Below are 22,536 nucleotides of genomic sequence, written 5' to 3'. Positions count from 1 at the left end.
GTGTGTGTGTGTGTGTGTGTGTGTGTGTGTGTGTGTGTGTGTGTGTGTGTGTGTGTGTGTGTGTTGTGCATCTGTGTGTGTGTGTGTGTGTGTGTGTGTGTGTGTGTGTGTGTGTGTGTGTGTGTGTGTGTGTGTGTGTGTGTGTGTGTGTGTGTGTGTGTTGTGCGTGCGTGCGTGCGTGCGCAAAAAGGTGTTAGCATTTTTTTTCCACTGGGCCTTTTCATTCTTATCAAAGAGCAGGTTTCAACACTAACAAAGGAAATCTGAACATTTATCCACACCTTCAATAAAGGCACATTCCAGAGATTTTAACTGGACCAGCTCACAGTTCACTGTGCACTGCACCATAACCTCGCTACACACTGATGTCTGTAAAAGAAATACCAAATCTTCCCAATACAAATCGACCCATAAAGGGTCCATTTGTACGCCCTCAGATTTTAAGTAACACTCAGGATTTTACTGGGTATGGTAGATTGTTTACATTTTGAATGATATTTACATGAGAAACTTGATTATTTTGATGGAGTCAAACCTGCAATGGTTTGGTTACAGGACAGTATCACCAACTACGCTGCCAGACATAAGATAAACTTTCCCTTGTACGAGGTCTTGTTTCAAGGGCATTTCTACTGAAGGTGAGGTGATATACAATAAGAGGGTGTGACCTATACAATGTGCTGTTGATATTGGCAAGCTTGGCACAAACACTAGGGTCTGTACTTTATGTAGAGGATCAACACTTACTTTTGTAAGCAGTTTCACTCTCTGTTGTCTGTGTCAGTGGTTCCCAACTGGGGGTTATTTTTTGGGGGGGGGGGGTCCCCAGATGATTAGCTAAGCTTAATGTGCAACATTGTTTTCTCACTCAATGGTAAACAAACAAACATATCAGTGTAAGTGTATACAGAGTGTCCACATTTCTAAAGTTACAATGTCATGACTTTTAAAGGACCTATAACATAAAATTCAACTTTTTCAATTTCTTTTGTGTTTTTGGGGCTCCCATGTGTTTTCGATCCCCACAAATAACCAATTTTGAACAATCAAGCTTTCATATCATATGGGTGTTTTAATGGAAATTGCTCTCAGGAACAGCTCAACTGATTTTGGCCTCATCGTGATGTCATCAATGTCACCCTACTTTGTATAATTCCTCCTCTTCTTCAGTCTTCAGTTCCAAATTTGCATTTCCACTTTGTTTACAATGTCCACCATTGTTTATTTTCCAAGCTGGCATGGAATGGAAACTAGCCTGGTTTTATCTAGCATCAGTATAGAGCTCCGAAGTCTGACGTCACTTTCAGTAGAGGGCGTCAATCTCCAGGTTCATGTATTTGTTTATTTGCATTGAGATCCCCAAACGGCGATTTTATGTCGCTTCATATAAGAACTGTGTTTGAAAAATAAACCGACCACCTCGGCGTTTCTGTCAGGGGAGTGGCTGTGCGTCGTTAATGATGTCCATTAATATTTGATACAGCCAGTTTCTAGAGAAAATGGAATTAATGTGACCGCAAAAGCCTTGAAACTACATATGAATGCAATGTCGCTGAGCATATACGTCACGCCCAGCTGTCAACATATTGCGTTCCTGAGATTCCTCGTTGACGTAAGCTCAGCTGGTGGTGACTCGACTCGTACTAACCACGATACATTATATATCAATAAAATAAAAATTAAAATAAACGTAATTAACGTTTCTGTTGTGCGACGGGCTGCGGGCAGAAGCAGCCTACCCGGAAATGTAGTCTCTGGGTTGTTTGGCTCGTTTCTAACGCTTATTTTGTTACTCTTTGGGTATATTTGTACATTTCCACCTTCAGTCGATGCTTCATATCCATATGAGTGAAAAGGCCGGGGTGATCGGTTTATTTTTCAAACACAGTTCTTATATGAGGCGATCTAAAATCCCCCTATGGAGAGTACAATGCTTATAAAAACATACATGAACCATGGCGCTCACTGCCCTCTACTGGTAGTAGAGGGCAGTGACGTCAGGACTTCGGTGCTCTATTATAATGACTCAAATATTAAATAATCTGCATATCAGCACCCCCACCACCTCAGGACATTGTGGTACTGCAGCTAAAACTGCTTTCAAAGTCCAGAAAGAAATGACAAGGCTGGTTATATCAGAGTGGTGATTGAGGCTCAAACCATTAGAAATAACTTTGAGGGACATAGACAATATGATATTAAATATTAAAAGCAGTTTTAAAATGCATGTTATTTGCGCTTTAAGACCTTTTTAATACCAAATTGTCAAATATTACGTAAGAAAGAGGCAAACATTGTGTAAAAAGCCAATCTACACATTAACGCCTTGCGTTATTATTATTTATCTCTGGAACAGAGTCAAACTAAATGTAATGGGGGGCGCCCACTGGCCTTGTGGTCCAGGCCACATACAGTATAGGATATGGCCTGACAGTGCGTCGCGTGTTCGAGTCCCCTTCTCTCTCCCTCCTTCCTGTCCATCTTCACTTACTATCAATAAAGGCAGAAAAAGCCAAAAACTAAAAACTAAATGTAATGCCTACCATTCCAAGTGCTTGTCAGGGTGGGGGATCCCCAGTTCAAATATGATTATTTTGGGGGGTGGTGGCCTGAAAGGTTTGGTAAGTTTGGTATGGTTAGTACGTTTTTTACGCTACACCAGCCAACCAAACTACCTGTGTGTGAATGTGGAGAAGCAGACCATATGGAGTACTGTCTGCTTTCTGCCCAAACCCCTGCAGCTCAAACCACCTCGCAAAGATCAATAAAAATGCAAGGAACTGTGTAAAGAAATGGAAAATTGTCAAATAACCTGAAGTACCAGTCAGTGTGGATTTAACCACTTTCAACCTGGCATCCCTATTATGTAATTAAAGCCAGACATTTTCAAAACAAATTAATTCATCACAAATAGTAGAAATAGCAGATAGAGAACCTAAGTAGTTAAAGTTTGAAGTTTTCATTCATCACCTATGAACCTCTGGTAAACAAACACCCATTCCATCTGGCCTTTGCATGAATCTGGTGTAAATAATCAGAAACTACAGGTGGTTGCCTTTGGACCATCACAGCAATCAATTTGCTTGTCCCTTGCCAAGAAATGACATGAGTCAAGGCGGGCAGGTCAGGTGCACTTGTGAAATGTATTTAACACACAGGTACTGTAGAGTCTTTGGGTAGTTTACAACCAATCATCATCATTTCATCAATCATCATCAATAATACAAATAGTTATAGTAGGACAATTCTTTGGTATATTGTTGTATTAATATTTCACATGAATAATGAAAAACCTGCACAATACATTGTTGCATACTGAAATAGTATGTTGTCTGGTCACTTAATGTAGGTCAGTAATCTATGTTGTTGTTGATGGGTAGATTAAGGACACTCTAGTTCTAGCCGAGTTCACCTGTGTCCCGTTCCTACTATAAGTGATGTGTGTCCTCCTTCTCAACAAGGTGACTCATAATAGTAAAATATTACATGTGCCGTTGAATTATATATCGGGGGCCCAAAAACTGTGAACCACGACATGAGCAATATTTTGTATATTTCCTTCCTCCTGTAATATTTCAACATTTGGAGACTAGACATTTTAAAACATATCAACAAATATGAATAAATATGTATATGCTGCATAAAAATAGGGAGGGAGTACAATGCATAAATGAATACATAAAACTGGTCAAAACAGACTTTTTTATTTGAGAGTCTACGTTTTTATAGTGTTTGTTTGCTTGTTTTATGTAATTGGGTCTATGGTCTATAGATCTGATCTATATGGTCTGACCAAATGCATAGTGCACTGACCTAGAATAACCTAGAATGACACCAACAGCTATAGGTAGAGTTATGTTCTTGTGTAGGTACTAAGTAGGTCTAACCTCTGTGTTTGGAGTCTTCTTTGGGATTTTCGTTGATCTTTTCGCCTCCTGGAGGAGCTGACCCCGGACCCATGGACCCTCTCTCACCCAGCCCAGGGGGAGGGTTTAGCCTCTTGACTTGAACCACCAGCCAGGCACCACCTTCACCTGGGCACTGGTGCAGTGGTGAGTCTGGTGACATAAAGAACATACTCAACACAACATCCACATGCATACAGGCCTGAGGCCTTGATGCACATGTGCTAGCTTGTTTTTGTTTGTTTGCTTGCTTTCTGGCTTGCTTGCTGTCTTGTTAAATAAAACATTTCTGGGTTGCACTGCTACTCACTCAGAGACTTACCAGCACTTACCACCAGGCTATTACTTATATTTTTGCTTCGCTACTACTCGTGTTATTACATTTGTGTGTAACATTAAGTTTCCAGTTACCGAATAGAATGTAAGACTACTACAGGTCGACTACACATGTCTTCTTGTGAGATAGGCACAAGCCTCTCGATCCTGCTGACTGTGTTGTAATTATGTTCCCAATCCCTGTGTTTATGTTAAAGTGCCCCCTCGTGGTCAAAAAAGCACACTGCACTACTGTAATTTCATTGTGTTTGTCACGTGGTCTGTTGTCCAGTCAGTGTTGCCATGTTCGCTTATTGCAAACGACTTTGGGCTTGTTTTTCTGTAAAGTTGCTTGTCAATATTGCTGATTGCGGTTTTGGCCCGGGTGCTTGTTTCTAAAGTGTAGTTGCCTATTTTGGCCTCCTAATGTTGTTTAAACCAGTGGTTCTAAAATACTTTCACGTCAAGGACCCCCAAATCAATGTAATGAATTATCCATGCACACCATCTGAAAATATTTCATACAAGATTTAATTTGTGTTTAAAATGTTTCACATTTTTCAAAGTTTCCTCCAAGATTTTCTTTTTGAAATAGATGCAACAGTTTAGTGCTCATGGTGTTAGTAGTCGCTCATTTTGGGCTTCTTTTGATAGATCCTTATTTCCTTTTTTTTCTTTAGAAGTGTATATTTGTACGTCTTTAAATGTTATGATGAATTGAAAATAGAGGACCCTGATGTAAACTATTCTTAGTGCTTTATATGGTTGTCTTGTGCTTTCGTTTGAAATGTATCGATCAATCAATCAATCCTGGTTGCTTATTTCTCTCACACAATCAATCTGGCAACACTGCCTATTCAGCGTTGGTCACGTGACTCTCTCTCCACTCAGGACAGCACTCACTCTGCAAAGAGTCGGCATTGTGCAATGTTGCTTTGCTTGTATTTTGGGACTGACTGACTGGTAAATAGCGGTTTGTTAAAGTGCTTGCCCTCGTGTGATACTTTACTGATCTGAAGATCTAATGTGAAGAAGAAACCTCCAGCCATGTGTTTTATGGGACTCTTCCAGTGGCCCGGGTAGATTTCATTTCAGGTGTGTTTTTGAACGTTCTGTTTGTTTGTTTGGTTGGTTCTTTGTTTTGTTGTCTGCTTGTTTGTTGTCTGTCAGCGACAGACAGTCGCTGACAGACAATAACAATCTCCGTGTTGTTATTCATGTCTTCACTGTTTTGCCTGATTCCTTTTTTTTGCTATTATTTTAATGTTCTATCTATGTTCATTTCTGTAAAGCTTCATTCTTGCTCTGTTTTTAACTGCTGTGTATAGCACTGCATTTCGTCTTCATGTCATCTTTATTTGTGACGTTCCAACCATGGCTACTCTAAACAAAGGACACAATAGGAATCACTTATATATTTACAGTCAGTTTCACAACCCTAAATGCTGTTGTAACCCACTGTGTTTTTGAAAAGGTGGAAGTGAGTGTGGGAACAATAAGGGACATAAGGAACTATAAACACAAGCCCCTGCTTGTGCATAACGTTACTTGTTTTGACACGTACAAAGTAAGCAGGACTATAGAGCCCAGTTTTAGTAGCCTATTCCTTCTGATAAACGGATCCATTCAGCCTCTGTATTCTCTTCTGGACACAGATGACTATACTCCTGTTTAAATCTCTTAATTCAATTTCTTCCACTGCACAGAGCAACTGTTGTTCCTTGTCTGTGTGCATGTCAGTTGCAATTATAAAATCTATAAAAGTTAAATGTTAAAAGATTTGGCATTATTACTGATTTGTAATGATCTGAATGTAGCATTATGAGGTTGAAATTAGTGTTCTATGCCTAATATTGCCTATGGCCTCTGCTTCTCTTTCTTGAAGCAGAGTAGCATAGTCTAATCTGAAAAATGACACAATTATATGACCCAGTGTGTGTAGAGTGCACACATCAGTATCGGCACACCTGCTTTAAGGCATCTAACATATGGTTTAATAGTTTGGTACTCTGATGGGATTAATAATACCCTTTTGGAACATGTTTACAATCAGTATTCACACTGATTCTGTAACAGAATTTCTGTTTCATGTCTTCATGGTTTATTTGGTGGTCTGTTTTCTTGATGTTCAAGATCAACACCTGTTGTTGACAGCCATGCTGCAATTCATACGTTTGTTTCCAGTACACATAGACCTATAACAAGTTGAGGAAGTCTATGGAAAATGTGGGGGTTTTGACTGAGACAACTTTCAATGCTTGGCATATTGTGTTATCACTTTAAGCACAAGCATGTACGTTTTGACCCATATGTACTGTAGGTTAACTGTACACAGGGTTGACCGTGTAATAAGATGGGCTGTTCAAGAAAACCAGGTCAGCTCAGCAAGAGCACTATAGTCACCATTAATAGCACTAGTCTTGTAAACTCGAGGTAAATCAGAATTACACTATACTGTATATACTCACTGTACACTTGTATACATACATTTCAATATTTAAATGAGAATTTGTGTATACAAGTAAATGTGTACGATTAGAAATACAGTTTAATCTTACAGCCCCTATAGTACACCTTCTAATTATAAATCACATGATGTGGTGAGAGCCCTATTCTCGTGATATCCAGTCATCTACTCTAGTGGTCGATGTGGTGTGGACCACACTTGTTGGATTTCTGGCTTAGTTCCTTCCTCTTTTGAATGCAATGTTTTCATTGTTCTCTTTTTTGGAGGGGGAATCATTTAAAAATGCAGTCCTGTTGTGTGTGTCTGTGTGTGTATATATGCCTATTTATTATGTTCTCCTTTTTTTTTAGCCAAGAAAGCTGCCACATCCATACATTTTAAATATGTTCCAAACATTGATGTTAACTGAACCACCGGTAGCTCATCTGTCAGTATGGAGCCATGGCTTGTTTGTTGAATAGTGTAGAGACAAGAGACCTAGAACCTTCTCTTTGTCATGTGGTCAGTGGTCACAGTATAAGCCTATACATGGGGTGTAAGGTGCAGACGAGACAAAAAGAGACGTGTATATCTACGTGGGTCAGTGGTGCACGTAAGGTTCAAATAGTAGTTGGCAAATGTACCAGAATGGCTGTCATTGCAGTCAGATAGGATAGGGAACCCCTTTTGGTGTTTTAAGCATTATCTTATACTTATATCTTATACTAGCTATTGAAAAATAGCAGATCTACAAGCTCATAGCGTGACACCGAGTGCCGTGCTACGAGCTTGTAGGTCTGCTATTTTTGAAAAAATCGTGAAAATGCGGCAAAAATCTTTGAATATATATATTCTTTCAGAGCGAACGTTTTTAACTCAAATCTTTGCTTCTGGGGGTCCCTGGAATAACATATTTTCAGATGGGGGTCGGCGGCCAATTACATATCATTTTTGGGGTCCTCGACATGAAATATTGAACACCACTGATACAGAAACATAAGTATTTCAGAACTGTCAGCATTTAAAAGACATTTTTTAAATGTTGATGTCAGGCCTAAATGGGTTAACACAGAAATGTATTTTAAAATAGCATGTGTTATTGTTATTATTTAGTTGCTTTCATGTATAACACATTATTTTGTAACGGTCATACTTGGTAGCAGTCTGGTTATACAATATACTTTTACTTAAGTAAAAAAGTGAGTATAGGGCTACTTCCTACTCACTTTTCTTTTTGCTTAAGTGAAAGTATCAATACCCTATTGTAGTTCAGTATGCAACATTCAAAGTCAGCTTTATTGTCAATCCAATATGTACAGACATACAGAGGGCTGAAATTGCGTTTCCCTCTCAACACAACAGACTACATACATTAGGATATTTGCTATTGTGATATGGCTGTGTTATAAAAATATAAAGATCGGATCGGGAAAGATTGGTATCGGGCGGTATGTCTCAAAATCAAATGATCGGATCGGGAGCAAAAAAACGTGATCGGGACATCCCTAACCATTATGCTTTGCTTTCTGTCTGTATCCAGAGCCAGAGACTATCATCTAAGCTGAGCTGAGAGACCATCACCTACATTGCCAAATCAGACTTTGCCTTTGTCTGTGAACATGAAGTCGGACATTCCCTATGACAGGGTATGGAATATGGATAATGGTGTTTTTCATTGATGGTCTCTGTTATTTTACTCTTTATTTGTAGGTAGGACTTTGTGGTTTTCACTCCATTTTCCTATTTTATTCATAGCAGGCTGGCTAAGAATAGTGTGTATTCCTTACATTTTGTTTTAAAATCCATGAAGTTAACTGCCTTTGTTTTATACCCCCCCTCCTCTCTCTCATCATGCATTTTATGTCTTTTATTGTCTAATAAGACAAAAGCTATACCAATAACAAGTTGCATTCTCTAAGGCTGCTTTGTTACTCTGTTGTCACAGATGGTGGATATGGGATTGAGGAGAGAAGATCCCAACAGGAAAGCACTAATGGTAGGCCAGTACCCCTAGACAGACAGACAGACATTAACACAAAGCATACAACCCCTGCACAATGCATACGTAAAACCTATACATTTGAAAATTCATGTTCTCTCTCACACACACACACACACACACACACACACACACACACACACACACACACACACACACACACACACACACACACACACACACACACACACACACATTAATATTGTTTTTAGAAAAAATATCGGCTATCGGTCTCTTTCATCACTACTAATCGGTATCGGCCATGAAAACAATGATCGGTCGATCCCTAGTGTGCACTCATATCAGTACTGTTAAACGGTTGCATGCGATGCGAGAGTGTGGTCTCTAGCCAACACCAACTCGGGACTCCTAACTGCCATAAATATGGAACAGGCTCAATTGAACATACATTTCTTTCTTCACCTGCAGCGTTCTAAATGTTTGCTAGCGTATTCTGTCATTGCATACTGTACACTGTAAGTCACTACTACTTTTAAATATAAATACATTCTCTTTGTATATAAGAATTTGACTGTTTTTTTTTATTAGTTGTATGTCTCTTATTTCACCCCCTTTTAAGTTGTTTGTTAATTATTTCTGTGAACTTAACCTTGTGATCCCTTTCTTTGTATCTTAGTTATGTACTCAACCTATTGGTTTTATACCTGTATATGTGTTGTGTTTATCTTAGTTATGTACTCGACGTATTGGTTTTATACCTGTATATAATTTATGTTGTTTGTATGTCTGGCCTCGTGGGGAAAGATGGTGGGTGGGTGGGGAGGATTGGGAAAGGAGTTGTGGGAGAAAACATAAAAACAAAGAGTTGTATTTTCTTTCTGTGAAACTTGCATATTATGATGTCATACTCTTTGAATAAAATTTGTTTAAAAAAGAAAGAAAAAAATATATAAATACATTAGAAATGTGTATAGTATTATAGAAATGCAGAAATACAAGTTTATTCTACTGTTCCTTTCTAGAGTGATCTAACAACGGGTGCATCGACTGAATGCTGTAAAACTATTGGTAAATGTAATGTATAATGTGTTGGCCTTTCTCTTCCAGTATGCTAGATGTGTGCTGGGACTGGCCTGTGTAGCTACTCTACTTTTGGCTGCACTGATGCTCCAGAGCCTCCTGTTCCCAGGGCTGTCCCCCTCCCATCCTGCACCCAACCCCAGGCCCTCTCTGCCCCTCACAGAGACCTGCTCAGACCCCTGCCAGTAAGTAGTTGTTTCAAATGAATTCAAACAAATTGAGCCAGATGAAGGCTCCATGAGAACCTTCTTTTCATCAGAACCCAGGCAGTGTCAAACCTCTGACAACAACAATAAAAAAAGACTGCACAACCCATAAATGTTTTTTATTTGCATAATGCATATAAACATTTGGGCACATTACAACATTGTGCTGTGTATTTCTCTTTGTCTCAAGGATCGCATGATTCCTGTCTTTGATTCGGCTATTAAATAGTGTCCACCACACTTTATAGAGGAAGTTGTGTTGACGTGAGCTTTTAGTCATGGTTATTTTCCCTTATCCATTTTTTTGCTGACTCATCATTGTTCAGTATTCAAAAGTGTGAAGAGTAAAGAGCTCACAGATTAAGACATTTATTGTATTTGATGGCACTATTGGGTAAGAAATGGGTATAGATATAGGAAAGAATGCCATTAATGGAGTATAAATCGTCATGATAATCCCATCTCCATGTACATTGAAGAGCAATATATAAATGTTCTGCTCTGATTCCGTTTCAGGATTGTTTTATTGGAGAGCATTCCAGAAGGCCTGGAATTTAATTCCAGTGTTGCACACCCCTCCATCTATCAGGCATGGCTCGACCTGATCGGTGGGGCTAGGAGCAGTCTAGACATAGCCTCCTTCTATTGGACACTCACCAATAAGGACACCAGCACTAGTGATCCCTCAGCCTCTCAGGTCAGCTAGCCCTATGATTGGTCAAATAAACTAAAGGATTAACTGATGGGTAAAGGCAGGATTTTCTTCATGTTGTTGGCTGCGACATATGTCGTCATTCTCTTTGCACAGGGTGAGGACATTCTCAAGAAACTGTCTGAGGTGTCGGGGAAGCTGTCGGTCCGTATCGCTGTCAACACACCACAACAACGCCAGCCGCACGATGATCTCGAGTTGCTTAAGAGCTCTGGTGTGTGTGTGTGTGTGTGTGTGTGTGTGTGTGTGTGTGTGTGTGTGTGTGTGTGTGTGTGTGTGTGTGTGTGTGTGTGTGTGTGTGTGTGTGTGTGACACGTGCGTGTGTGCTGTCCACTGTACATGCAGTAGTGCATGAGTACCTTTCACCATTTGAGAGGTTCTGTACAAACCTATTTCTGTCTTCCTGACATAATGTCAACAAGGGGCTTATTTATCTCCACTACAACAACATTGCAATATTGACACGGGACTTCATGTAACAGAGCCACTCTGATTTAAAATGTTATCCTAAACCTGTATGGAGCCAAAGTTTCATAAAAGGATGACAAGAATACTAAGATTGGAATTAAGTGGATTGAAATTCTACCAACTAAAACTGTTAAAAATGGAATATCCCTTGAAGGATCTTTTTTATATTTTTTTTACACTATTGTATTTTCACTTTTCTCTTTCGGTTTCCCTTACATCATCGAGTATGATGTTAGAAGAAAATAGCCACTGTGTGAATATGTTAACTAAATGCACGTGTTACTAGGTCAATCTCTGTGTTTCAGGGGCCAACATCAGGATGGTGAACATGAAAGAGCTGACAAGCGGGGTCCTGCATACCAAGTTCTGGGTGGTCGACAAGAAACACATCTACATTGGTAGTGCCAACATGGACTGGAGATCGCTCACACAGGTGCACACACACCTTTTACTTTTAAATCTGTGTTACAATAAACGACAATGTCTTATACACACCTGATCAGTTCAGAGACGGGCGTGTAGGCAGAAGAAGAAGTAGGTCGGGAGTGGCTTATTGTCGGTATCAGCCGGTAACACAACCCGCACACCGTCTGCACTTGCACAATAGGGACAACTTTATTTAAACAACGTTTACCTCAATAGACCTTCGGGCATCTCTAATCTGTGTTAAAAACAGCAAAATAACACTTTTACTCAGTCAATTTTCAACTTCATCATCCATTGATAGATTGAACTTTTCCGTAGCCAAGCATGTTCCTAGGCAATCAAGCAGTTATAGTTTAGGTTATAAGTTGTCCATGGGCTTTTAGCCATCTGTCAGTCATCTCACAGTTCCTCATTTTCCCTGTTTTCACTGTTCCTGTCTTGTAAGTTGTCCATGGGCTTTTAGCCATCTGTCAGTCATCTCACAGTTCCTCATTTTCCCTGTTTTCACTGTTCCTCTATTTTGCTGACTCATCGTTGTGTCCAGTATCCAAAAGTGTGAAGAGTAAATGGCTCTCTCAGATGGGAAATGTGTTGCATTTAATGGCACTATTATAGAGAATAAATTGTGTTTATGTGGGAATAAATGACAAAATGCTTTAGAAGTTTGTATGTATGGTTTCTGTCCCCAATTCCCATTCGACTCGCTTGTGAATGTATATCTTGTTTAAAGAAATGTGTTTTTTATGTCCCCTTTGGTCATACTGCTAGTTTGTTTTTATCACGGAGTAAGAATCAATGTGAGGGAAACAAAGGGTTTTAGACACATTGAGTGTTGTTCTTGTGTATATAAAAATTGATTAAACGATTATACTTGGCGTTAATATAATGATGTATTCTGCAACTTCACAGGTCAAGGAGCTAGGGGCCGTGGTCTACAACTGCAGTTGCCTGGCAGCAGACCTTGGAAAGATCTTTGAGGCGTATTGGTTCTTAGGCCAGAGCGGTGAGCCAATCCCGTCACCCTGGCCCAGCAGTTTCTCCACCCCCTACAACAAGGACACACCCCTCCAGCTGCCACTTAACAACACACCTTCCAGGGTCTACCTGTCGGTTAGTATCAGGGTTGGTTTAAAAAACTATAGGAGAGGAACACACGGTCCATAAATTATGATCTATAGACGATGACAACTTCAGTTCAGATGTTGTTCCCTGGATAATAAGATATAATAAGAAATTATTAGAAATAATGTGTTTGTTGATATTAGAAATATTTTTATTAGACATAAATAAACACAGTTATCTATCTAATAATTTAGCGGACGCTCGCTCGCTGTTTAAATCGCTCGGTCAGAGTCAACCTAAAACTTACACCAGCAACCACGCCAGGCTGCCAGCAGAAGCTTGGGTCCATATTTAATTTTCGGTACAGATCGGTTGTAAATAGATATAATGTAATGCAAGTAAGTAGAAATAGCATTTAATAAAGAGCATTATTTCTAACATTGTAGTAACATCATGGAACATAACTGGATTTCTCTCACTGGTTAATGAATGTATCCATCTATTAGAAGTTGGGGTCGTGTTCAATTTTCAGTACAGATATTTTAAATTAGATATAGGCTAATGTCCCTGATAGTAACATGAAATAAAAACATAATAAGGAACATGTTATTTCCTATTATTATGCTTTGTTAGGTATTATGCGATTTACCATAATGTAGGGATATTTGTGTATAATTAGGGTATAACTTCTGTCTAATAACAAACACATTATTTCTAATTACACCTTATTAGGTCTAATTAGGTGTACCGTAAATTGTACTGCCACCAAATCACCATTACACCACTGGATTGTTTAAGATGTGAGGTCTCTCTTTTCTCTTGCTTTGTAGTATGTTCCCAAAAAACGGGCCGTGGACACATTTTTATGGGTCAGAAGTAAAACAAATATATATTTATTTTATTTTTATTTTTTAGAATTATTTCATAAATAAGTCAATAGGTTTTATTTATTTATGTATTTAAGAAATAGTGAAAATAGCTAATTTACAAACTTATAGCCCAATACCTTGTAGATCAACTATTTTCACTAGTTTAGGTCCCGGGGAGACATCACATTTTTTATTTGCAATCTATGCAATGGATTCTATGCAATCCAATTTCACCCCAATGTTCCTGTTGCTCCCTGTAGAGCTCCCCCCCATCGTTCTGTGCAGCCGGGAGGACGCCAGACATCCAGTCCATCCTCAGTGTGATGGAGGATGCCCAGCAGTTCATCTACGTTGCTGTCATGAACTACCTTCCCACGATGGAATTCTCTTATCCAAAAAGGCTGGTCACACAACATTACTATATTTGGTCATATATTTATGAAGTATTGCTGGTCGGGGAGTTATCAGTATTGGGTAGATCAAATATTTGGTCAGAAGGTCATGAACTCTCTAAAGGTAGATCAAATAGACTACAACATTTTCTCCTCCTTAAAGGACCACTTCACCACTTTTCAACATCTCTTCATATAATTGGTCCTCACTAATGTTCATGACAAAACACCAACATTTTTTTCCTACTCAAGTCTGTGTCTCATAGGAGGGCTTTGGGCAGTTCGGACACCCGTCCACCAGTGACATCATCATTAGGCAGATTTTTTTTAAACAAGATTTGTTTTAAAATATATTTAGATTGTTATTATCGTGAGAACGATGGCTTCAACTTTTGCATTGCAACTTTTCAGGAAAAGAAAGCCTGCCATTTCTATTAGCTTGGATTCACCATCGATGATGTCACTGGTGGACGGGTTTCTGAACTGCCCACAGCCTTCCTATGAGACACAGACTGAGTAGGAAAAAATGGTGGTATTTTATCATGAACATTAGTTAGGACCAATTATAGGAAGAGAAGTTGAAAAGTGGTGAAGTTGTCCTTTAACAGTCAAAATCGATAAAGATTGATTGGATTTAATTTAGAAAGCACTAATCAAGGGGGACGCCAGGGATCAAACTGGGAACCTTCTGATTCCCAAGTGTCCGCTCTACTCGGTGGCGAAAATATCGACGGTGCAACCGGTTCAATGCATCAGGGCCCTGGGGGGCTGGGCGACGGTGAAAAGAAAGTCTGGGTACCGAGGCTTGTCTCGGTCGCATGAAGAGTAACACCAAGGATTCGTCACTGATGTCACTGACTTGAAGCCGTTTATATACGGCTTCAAGTCTGTACTACTTCCGTGTTGCATAACAGTGACATCACTAGGGGGGCTATGACCAAGTTCTCTTTTCTGATTGTATAAAAATAAGTATTCTGCACATTTATTTATTTATTTGTTTTAGGTGGAGAGACAACTGTCACTGAACAAACACTCTTTAGCAATGATTACAATTACAAAAAATACTTTTTTATTACTTATTTATTTTTAATTAACAAAAAATAAGCATATCACCCACTGTACCGCCTTTAATGTTATGTATTTTAAGCAGAAGAGCAGGATGCCCTACATGTATTTCACCAAATAACAAGTGTACTGTAGCATACATGATGTTTACAAGTGGTAGAAGTCAAGAGATATTACTAACAAATAACCCTTTGTGTGGCTCCCTCTGCAGGTACTGGGCTGACATTGACACTCAACTGAGACGCATGGCATATGAGAGGAGGGTCAAAGTGCGTCTGTTGGTCAGCTGTTGGGTCAGCACCCAGCCTGTCATGCTCTCCTTCCTCCGCTCTCTGGCCTCACTAGCCTCAGTCGAGGACCCCAAGAGGAAACTGGACATTGAAGTGGTATGGGGCACTCGTATGCGTCTTTGTAAAAGCACATCATTGCTGTCGGGCAGAAACCTCTTGATCGTACTACACCGTCACACAAAAGTATCAAAAGTAACAGATATACAAGCTTGAAGCGTGTCACGAATGAGCTTGTAGATCTGCTACTTTTGCTATTTTTGAATCTGAATCTTGAAAAGTAACGTTTTGGACAGGTTTCCTCCCTTTGACAAGACATGTGTTTTACTGTGTGAAGGTGAAGCGTGGTGTTGTTGAGACGAGAGAGCTCAGCTGTGTCTTGCCTGGATTAAAACACAATCATAATGCTATTTAGGAGCTCACAAGTTGTGTCTCGTCCCCAGAGGCTGTTTGTGGTGCCTGCCACCGCCAAGCAGAAGGAGATTCCCTTTGCTCGAGTCAACCACAACAAGTACATGGTGACCGACAAGGTGGCCTACATTGGTAAGGCTTCACCAAGACACTTTATTTAGAACCATCAATTTTGATCTTTTATAATATATTCTTTCACCATGATCCACCATATTCATCATAGTATTCCAACCATGTCAATAATTCATATAAAGCACAGTCATGTACTGTACATTTCTGTGCAAATGTTCATTATAATCAGAGTTATGAATCTTCTCCCATGCTTTTGATGTAGACTTTGTATTTTATATTTCCCCTTTTTTAATATACTGTAATGCATGCATTGGTATTTGTAGAAAACACATGAGACATGAGAAGGCATTCAACTGCACCTCATTCTTAGCCTCATCACCAATACCACTATAAAATAACCTGTCTACTCAAAAATCATTAATATAAACATACACTTTTCCTGACATCATTTTCAGTAAAGAATTTACTCTTTAGCCTAAATGTGCATTCAAATCTTCCAATAAATTACTGTTGTTTTGGTTTAAATGTACCCATATCTTTCTTCTTCCATCTTCAGGTACATCTAACTGGTCAGGTGACTACTTTGTGCACACTGCCGGCTCAGCATTGGTCATCAACCAGACCACATCAGAGAGCTCGGAATCAACTGTCCAAGCACAGCTGAAGGCAGTGTTTGAGAGGGACTGGTACTCCTCCTACAGCACTGATATCAGCCAACATTCTAATCACAAAACTTTTTGTTAGCTGGGATTTCTTTCATATGCAGGACACACGGGGACTAGCATAGAGAACAAATCAGTTTTTGTCTGTGCTGCTGTATCAGAAAAAACATGACTGCAAAGCTGCAAAAGTCTTTCTTTCTTTCCCAGATAATCACAACATATTGCCAATTATGTAGCTTTTCTTCACAGCAACTCATAATATGATTGATTGCATACATCCTAGCATATGATCCAAGTAGGACCAGGAACCCCTAACACTGGCGGTGTTGGTGCCATGCTAGTTCTGTACACTGAACGGAGCTTCCAATCCTCCATGTGAATCATGGTCATGCATAATGATAATAATGAACATAATATGCAAATAACTGATATTTATGAAGTACATTGACATGTTATTTTGTTTCTATTGGTGTTTGTAATAATGTAGCTTGCATAGGTTTTCTTGGGCTCAGTTTACACTAGCTTATTTAAGCTATTTTCACCTATAATTAATCAATCATGTTCACCCAACAAGTATTTCTGGATCATGCATGGTGGTTTATTATTAGCTTTGCCTCAGTGGGAGTTCTTAATCTCAGTCTTATCTCAGGGATAGCGTAAGCAATATTACACGAGGGTGTGTTTTTTTCCCGACTTTCGCCTTTATTTTATTTTATAGAGGGATAGATATACAGTAGGCTGACAGGAAATGGGGAGAGGGAGGGGGGGTTGTCGGGATCAGGAGTCGAACCTGGCACACTGCCAGACTGGATTACCAGCCAAGGTGCCCAAACGGCTACGCCAGCTGCCTGAGCTTTACTGTCATTAATGGCACGCCTGTGAGTTCCGTAGGCATTGGTAATAATTTGTGTGCTGTGCCAGAATGACCTTCGGTGATTTTGAACAATATGGGCATTTCGAAATACAGAGTGGTTTTAAACTTGTATCTGACCTAATGAAGCCTACTTTGTAATTCTAAATACAAGAGTGAAAGGATTGAAAGGCAAATGTGATGAAACATTGCATCAATTATCAATGAACATGAATATTCTTAATTAGCTCTGCCATGCTAAAGGCAGGGGGAGAGGTTAGTTTGTGCATGTGTGTGCGTGTCATGGTTAATGGGCAAACCACTACGCCGATTAGCTTTATTTGATGGCAGTAGTCTAAGCAAGGAACTCGATCATCGAACATTTTTCAAATCTGTTCTATAACTTCTTTTTGTGAATGTATAACCTCAGAAGACCCACTGTCTCCAGGCTATGGGGTGACAGTTCAATACTTGCAGGCTAGTCTGGAGTCATGTGGGCCTTTACTCACTATAGGGCTGGGTGATATGACTTCAAATCAATATGATTATTTTAAACTTTTGACTTGATTACCATGAATGAATGATTATTAAAATAAAATGGAAATATAGCAGATCTACAAGCTCACAACACACCGCAATGCGTTGTAAGCTTGTAGATTAGCCATTTTCACAATTTTTGTACAACCAAGTTTAATACATGTAAGTGGTTAGTCCAGCTAATCGATTTACTCAAATATGGAAGATACACATTTTTTTCCATGTCGATTCGTTGAGATATAAGAAAAACGATCGATTGGTTGGCTCCATCGATGTATTTTCGGTTAATTAATAGCCCAGCCCTACATGTCAGTACTTGGAGGTCAGTCTGGGAGCCTGTGGAACTCCATATTTGCGCAAGACTGACATCATCCTGGCTGGTGTAGATATGCTCTCCACTGAGTGCAGCCTTTCTCGTTTCCACTGTGTGGAGTGTTTCACATCACAATTAACAAGTTATTATGGCGCTTGTGTAAATAAGTTAGTTTTTTCAGGTGGCAGAATGTTAAAATGTGGTACTGTTTTTAAATGCCACTGATCAAATGCTGAAATGCACCACCATCTCCCTTTTTTTGCAGAATTACTGTTGATAATAAATAGCCCTTTATCCAACCTGTCTGCATCTTGTCATATTATTTATAGTCTGCAGGAGATTTGTTAGGTGAACAAGCTAGAGTATTCTGGCTCTCAACGTGGGGCTCAGGACCCCCCCCCAGGGGTCCTTGAGGAGTTATGGTTTTGTAACTCTTGAGACTGTACAAATGGAACCAACTGTACAGTCAGATTAAGGATACGACTGCAGGGTTATATAGCGAAGATCGATGTCCCTGAGATAGAAAATCCTATCAAACTGAAAAAGATTGAGAATCACTGAGCTAGAAAGTAGAGTAACAACAGCGGATTTCCTATTAGCCCTGCTGGTGTCCAGTTAGCCCCATAATGTGCCCTCTCCCTACGCTCATTCTGGAGCTACAGAATGAGCGTAGGGAGGGCACTTTATGGGGCTAGTGTCCAGTATAATAGCCCATGCAGCTAGATGAAGGAGTTGAACCTTGATGCTGTCATCTCCTCTGATACTTTTTTGGCTTGTGTCATCTTTTTCTTTTTTTCCATCTCTTTGCTCTCTTCATGGTACCTTTGTATTTACTGTAGGCCTATGTGTTTTTGTGGGACCGTGGGAGGGTTCGTGTTTGTCCTGTGAGTTTGTTTTTCAATAAACTTGAAGGGTTTATATTACTGAGAGACTGTAGTAGAAAGTAGAAAGGAAAGGTAAGCATACCATGCTTACCATGACATTCCTTCATTACAAATGATGTTCAAATATAAGTACAGTTTGATCCCTAAATTATTTTTGCAATTTTTGTTACCCTGCTCACAAACTGCATGCAAAAAAGATTACTAGTGTTTCTTTGAACACAGTTATACTAGTTTTCAGAGATCAGCATGGATTATATTATCTTCAATTTCAGAAGTGCTTTCAGCATTTGACTTCATGACTTGATGACTCAGATGTAGCACATGGCCAAAGTATGTCAATCCCATCCATTGTCACCCACTCTTCTACCCTCTATTGGAATTAAAAGGTACTGCAGTGCATGTGGTGGAACTAATGTAGGAATTTGAAATTTGAAACGGGACATTTAGAATTTTAGATAACAGTGCACCCCCCCTCCCAGTGAGATTTAACTTTTGAATATTAGTAATCACTTGATTACCGTACACATAACATGACATTTTAATGAAATGAAAAGGTGCGGCTACTAGTACTAGCTGAGCTAGTACTAGTAGCCGCACCTTTTCATTTGACATTTTAATGAAATGAAAAGGTGCGGCTACTAGTACTAGCTGAGCTAGTACTAGTAGCCGCTGAGCTAGTACTAGTAGCCGCACCTTTTCATTTCATTAAAATGTCATGTTATGTGTACGGTAATCAAGTGATTACTAATATTCAAAAGTAAGAGACTGTAGTTAAACTACAGTCTCTCAAGACAGACTGTTGACTCAAGGAACAATAGGGGTCGCTGTTTTCCCGAATATTTGAAGATGGGATTCTCAGATTGGCCTACTACTGACACTATAATTGTGTGTGTGTGTGTGTGTGTGTGTGTGTGTGTGTGTGTGTGTGTGTGTGTGTGTGTGTGTGTGTGTGTGTGTGTGTGTGTGTGTGTGTGTGTGTGTGTGTGTGCGCGCGCGCGCGCGCGTGCGTGAGTGAGTGAAGGCAACCCCTGGCATTTCACCACCCCCCTAATAATAACCCCTAACGTTAGAAACATGATCTCATTGGCGTAACAGCCGCTCGCAGCTGACTCTCTATGGCCTTGCAGCCTTGCTGCTTTCCTTCCTGTGAACAGTGTGAACTTCATCTGATTTATTCTCAGTCGACTTCTCCTTCCTCTCTGGCCACTTGTGGCCAGTATACAATTCGTCCCGGCTTTATGGTTCCATACGCTCCCATGACCGCCATCCATGATGTCCCTTATATACACGAAGGAGGAGCATATGTATTCTACCAGAACGGATGTGGCGGGACAGAAGACACTTCAAGACAGAAGAGAACAGAAGTTACAGAGAGAAGAAGGGGGGGAAAGATGCCACATGTCATCCTGCAGGCTGCAGCTGCTCCTTGACAGTTTTTTTGGAGATGCGGAACCGTTCCGGGTGTGTTCTTCTGGACTTGCAAAGTTTCCAGACAGATAGATAGTTGCAGAAGGCAGATGGCGGCTCAAAACAGGGGCGAGGATTAAAGGTAATGTGCACATTGTAGCATTATTACATGTACCGTACAGTTAGTTAGTAGACTACTATAACTCCAGATGACTTGGCTTTTGAAAAGCCGTCACAGCCATTTTATTATAAAGTCAAGTGTGCCAGAAAGTTCGAACAATTTGTTTTAGATCATATAGTGTAGAAAATCGAAATATGAAATAGCCGGCGGCTATAACGGGATAGCCTACCCTCGCATGCGACGGCTAAAGGATATTTGCAAGCTGGTGATAATTTATACAAAATATATAGATAATAATTTTATAAAGTTGGTTCTATACTCATTGAGGTTGAAAACTTGTAGGCCAAACTGACTTTTACTTTCATTCATTATTAAAGTAGCCTATACACATTTTGGACGTAGCTAAATTTGATTTGCTTAAAGGCATATGAACTATATATTGCCATAACAAGACATTATAATGACCATATACCATATATAAAGTTAGCCTACTACTACTGTAATTACATATTTGCTACTACTATATGTATCACATTGTTTTAATACATAGGCTATGTATCTATTTCATAATAAGTTTTATTTAGGCTTTTCTTAAATTCTATATTATATTATATATATTATATTATATTATATTATATTATATTATATTATATTATATTATATTATATTATATTATATTATATTATATTATATTATATTATATTATATTATATTATATTATATTATATTATATTATATTATATATGCTCTTTGGCTGCATCATGATGTAACCACTTTGTAATTCCTGGAATTGCTGCCTGTGGCTGTTTCAGAACCTACACCCAGATTCCAGTCAGCTATACTTAGGTGTGGAGTCTCAGCACCCTCGTTGTCAAATATGCAGGGAGAGATTGCTCAGGTAATTCTACATGCACTTAAGTTTTGATGAACTATATATTGTTTATTCAACTTTTGGAATACCAGAGATAGGCTATAGCCTATATATGCTGGCAGGACAATCAGGATCTTCCTTTAAAGTTTGCTTTGAATTTACTTCCCCTCATAAGAGTATAAGACAGTCTTTGAGAAAGAATGCTGTGGTGTATAGCCTACTTCTGCACTTTAATTACCAGGTTGTCCTTCCAGTGGACAGCTGTGTTGACGAGGGTGCATACAGTAAACTAGTGGATGACTCCTCCTCACCATGGCCAGGTGTTTGTATCTGGCCTTGGGTGGTTGTCCATTATACACATTATTTACTCTGCTCCTAGTTTGGGGAATATAGCCTACAACTGTTGTTATTATCAAACTTATTACATTCAGCTGATGTCTGTACAACCCAAGTGACATAGAGGACAACTTCACCACCTTTCAACCTATATATAATTGGTTCTCACTCCTCACTAATGTTCATGATAAAGTGCCACCATGTTTTGCCCAGCTTGTGATTGGCTGATCACCCCATGCATAGCAATGATTTGATTGGCTGAGATTGGGCTACTACTGACACTATAATTGTGTGTGTGTGTGTGTGTGTGTGTGTGTGTGTGTGTGTGTGTGTGTGTGTGTGTGTGTGTGTGTGTGTGTGTGTGTGTGTGTGTGTGTGTGTGTGTGTGTGTGTGCGTGCGCGCGCGTGCGTGCGTGCGTGCGTGCGTGCATGCGCGTGGGAAGTTATAGCCTACTACTACTGCAATTACATATTTGCTACTACTATATGTATCAAATTGTTTTAATACATAGGCTATGTATCTATTTCATATTTAGGTTTTATTTAGGCTTTTCTTAAATTCTAATTACGATATATATTATATATGCTCTTTGGCTGCATCATGATGTAACCACTTTGTAATTTCTGGAATTGCTGCCTGTGGCTGTTTCAGAACCTATACACCCAGATTCCAGTCAGCTATACTTAGGTGTGGAGTCTCAGCACCCTCGTTGTCAAATATGCAGGGAGAGATTGCTCAGGTAATTCTACATGCACTTTTTGATGAACTATTTATTCAACTTTTGGAAAGACAATACCAGAGATAGGCTATAGCCTATATGCTGGCAGGACAATCAGAATCTTCCATTAAAGTTTGCTTTGAATTGATTTCCCCTCATA

General features: G+C 39.4%; 1 protein-coding gene across 1 annotated transcript; it reads left to right on the top strand.

Annotated features, from left to right (window-relative positions):
- The first annotated feature begins 5,087 nt into the window (after positions 1-5,087).
- Positions 5,088-18,583, top strand: pld3 (phospholipase D family member 3). Its single transcript, XM_079514194.1, has 12 exons — positions 5,088-5,315; positions 8,207-8,312; positions 8,612-8,662; positions 9,734-9,891; positions 10,429-10,609; positions 10,721-10,838; positions 11,398-11,525; positions 12,428-12,628; positions 13,710-13,849; positions 15,118-15,292; positions 15,637-15,736; positions 16,233-18,583. The coding sequence occupies exons 2-12, from the start codon at positions 8,286-8,288 to the stop codon at positions 16,418-16,420; spliced, it is 1,467 nt and encodes a 488-aa protein (XP_079370320.1). The 5' UTR covers positions 5,088-5,315; positions 8,207-8,285; the 3' UTR covers positions 16,421-18,583.
- The last annotated feature ends 3,953 nt before the right edge of the window (positions 18,584-22,536 follow it).

This window comes from Electrona antarctica (assembly GCF_951216825.1).
Source record: "Electrona antarctica genome assembly, chromosome: 11".
NCBI lineage: Eukaryota > Metazoa > Chordata > Actinopteri > Myctophiformes > Myctophidae > Electrona > Electrona antarctica.
The sequence above is the reverse complement of the archived record's forward strand: the minus strand, read 5'-3'. Positions and strand labels throughout refer to the sequence as shown.

Excerpts from the sequence above, each read along its gene's own strand:
- pld3 (XM_079514194.1), top strand. The coding sequence starts at position 8,286 with ATGAAGTCGGACATTCCCTATGACAGG. Across the intron at positions 8,663-9,733 it reads CCAACAGGAAAGCACTAATG|TATGCTAGATGTGTGCTGGG; the intron begins GTAGGCCAGTAC and ends TTTCTCTTCCAG. Across the intron at positions 10,839-11,397 it reads CGAGTTGCTTAAGAGCTCTG|GGGCCAACATCAGGATGGTG; the intron begins GTGTGTGTGTGT and ends TCTGTGTTTCAG.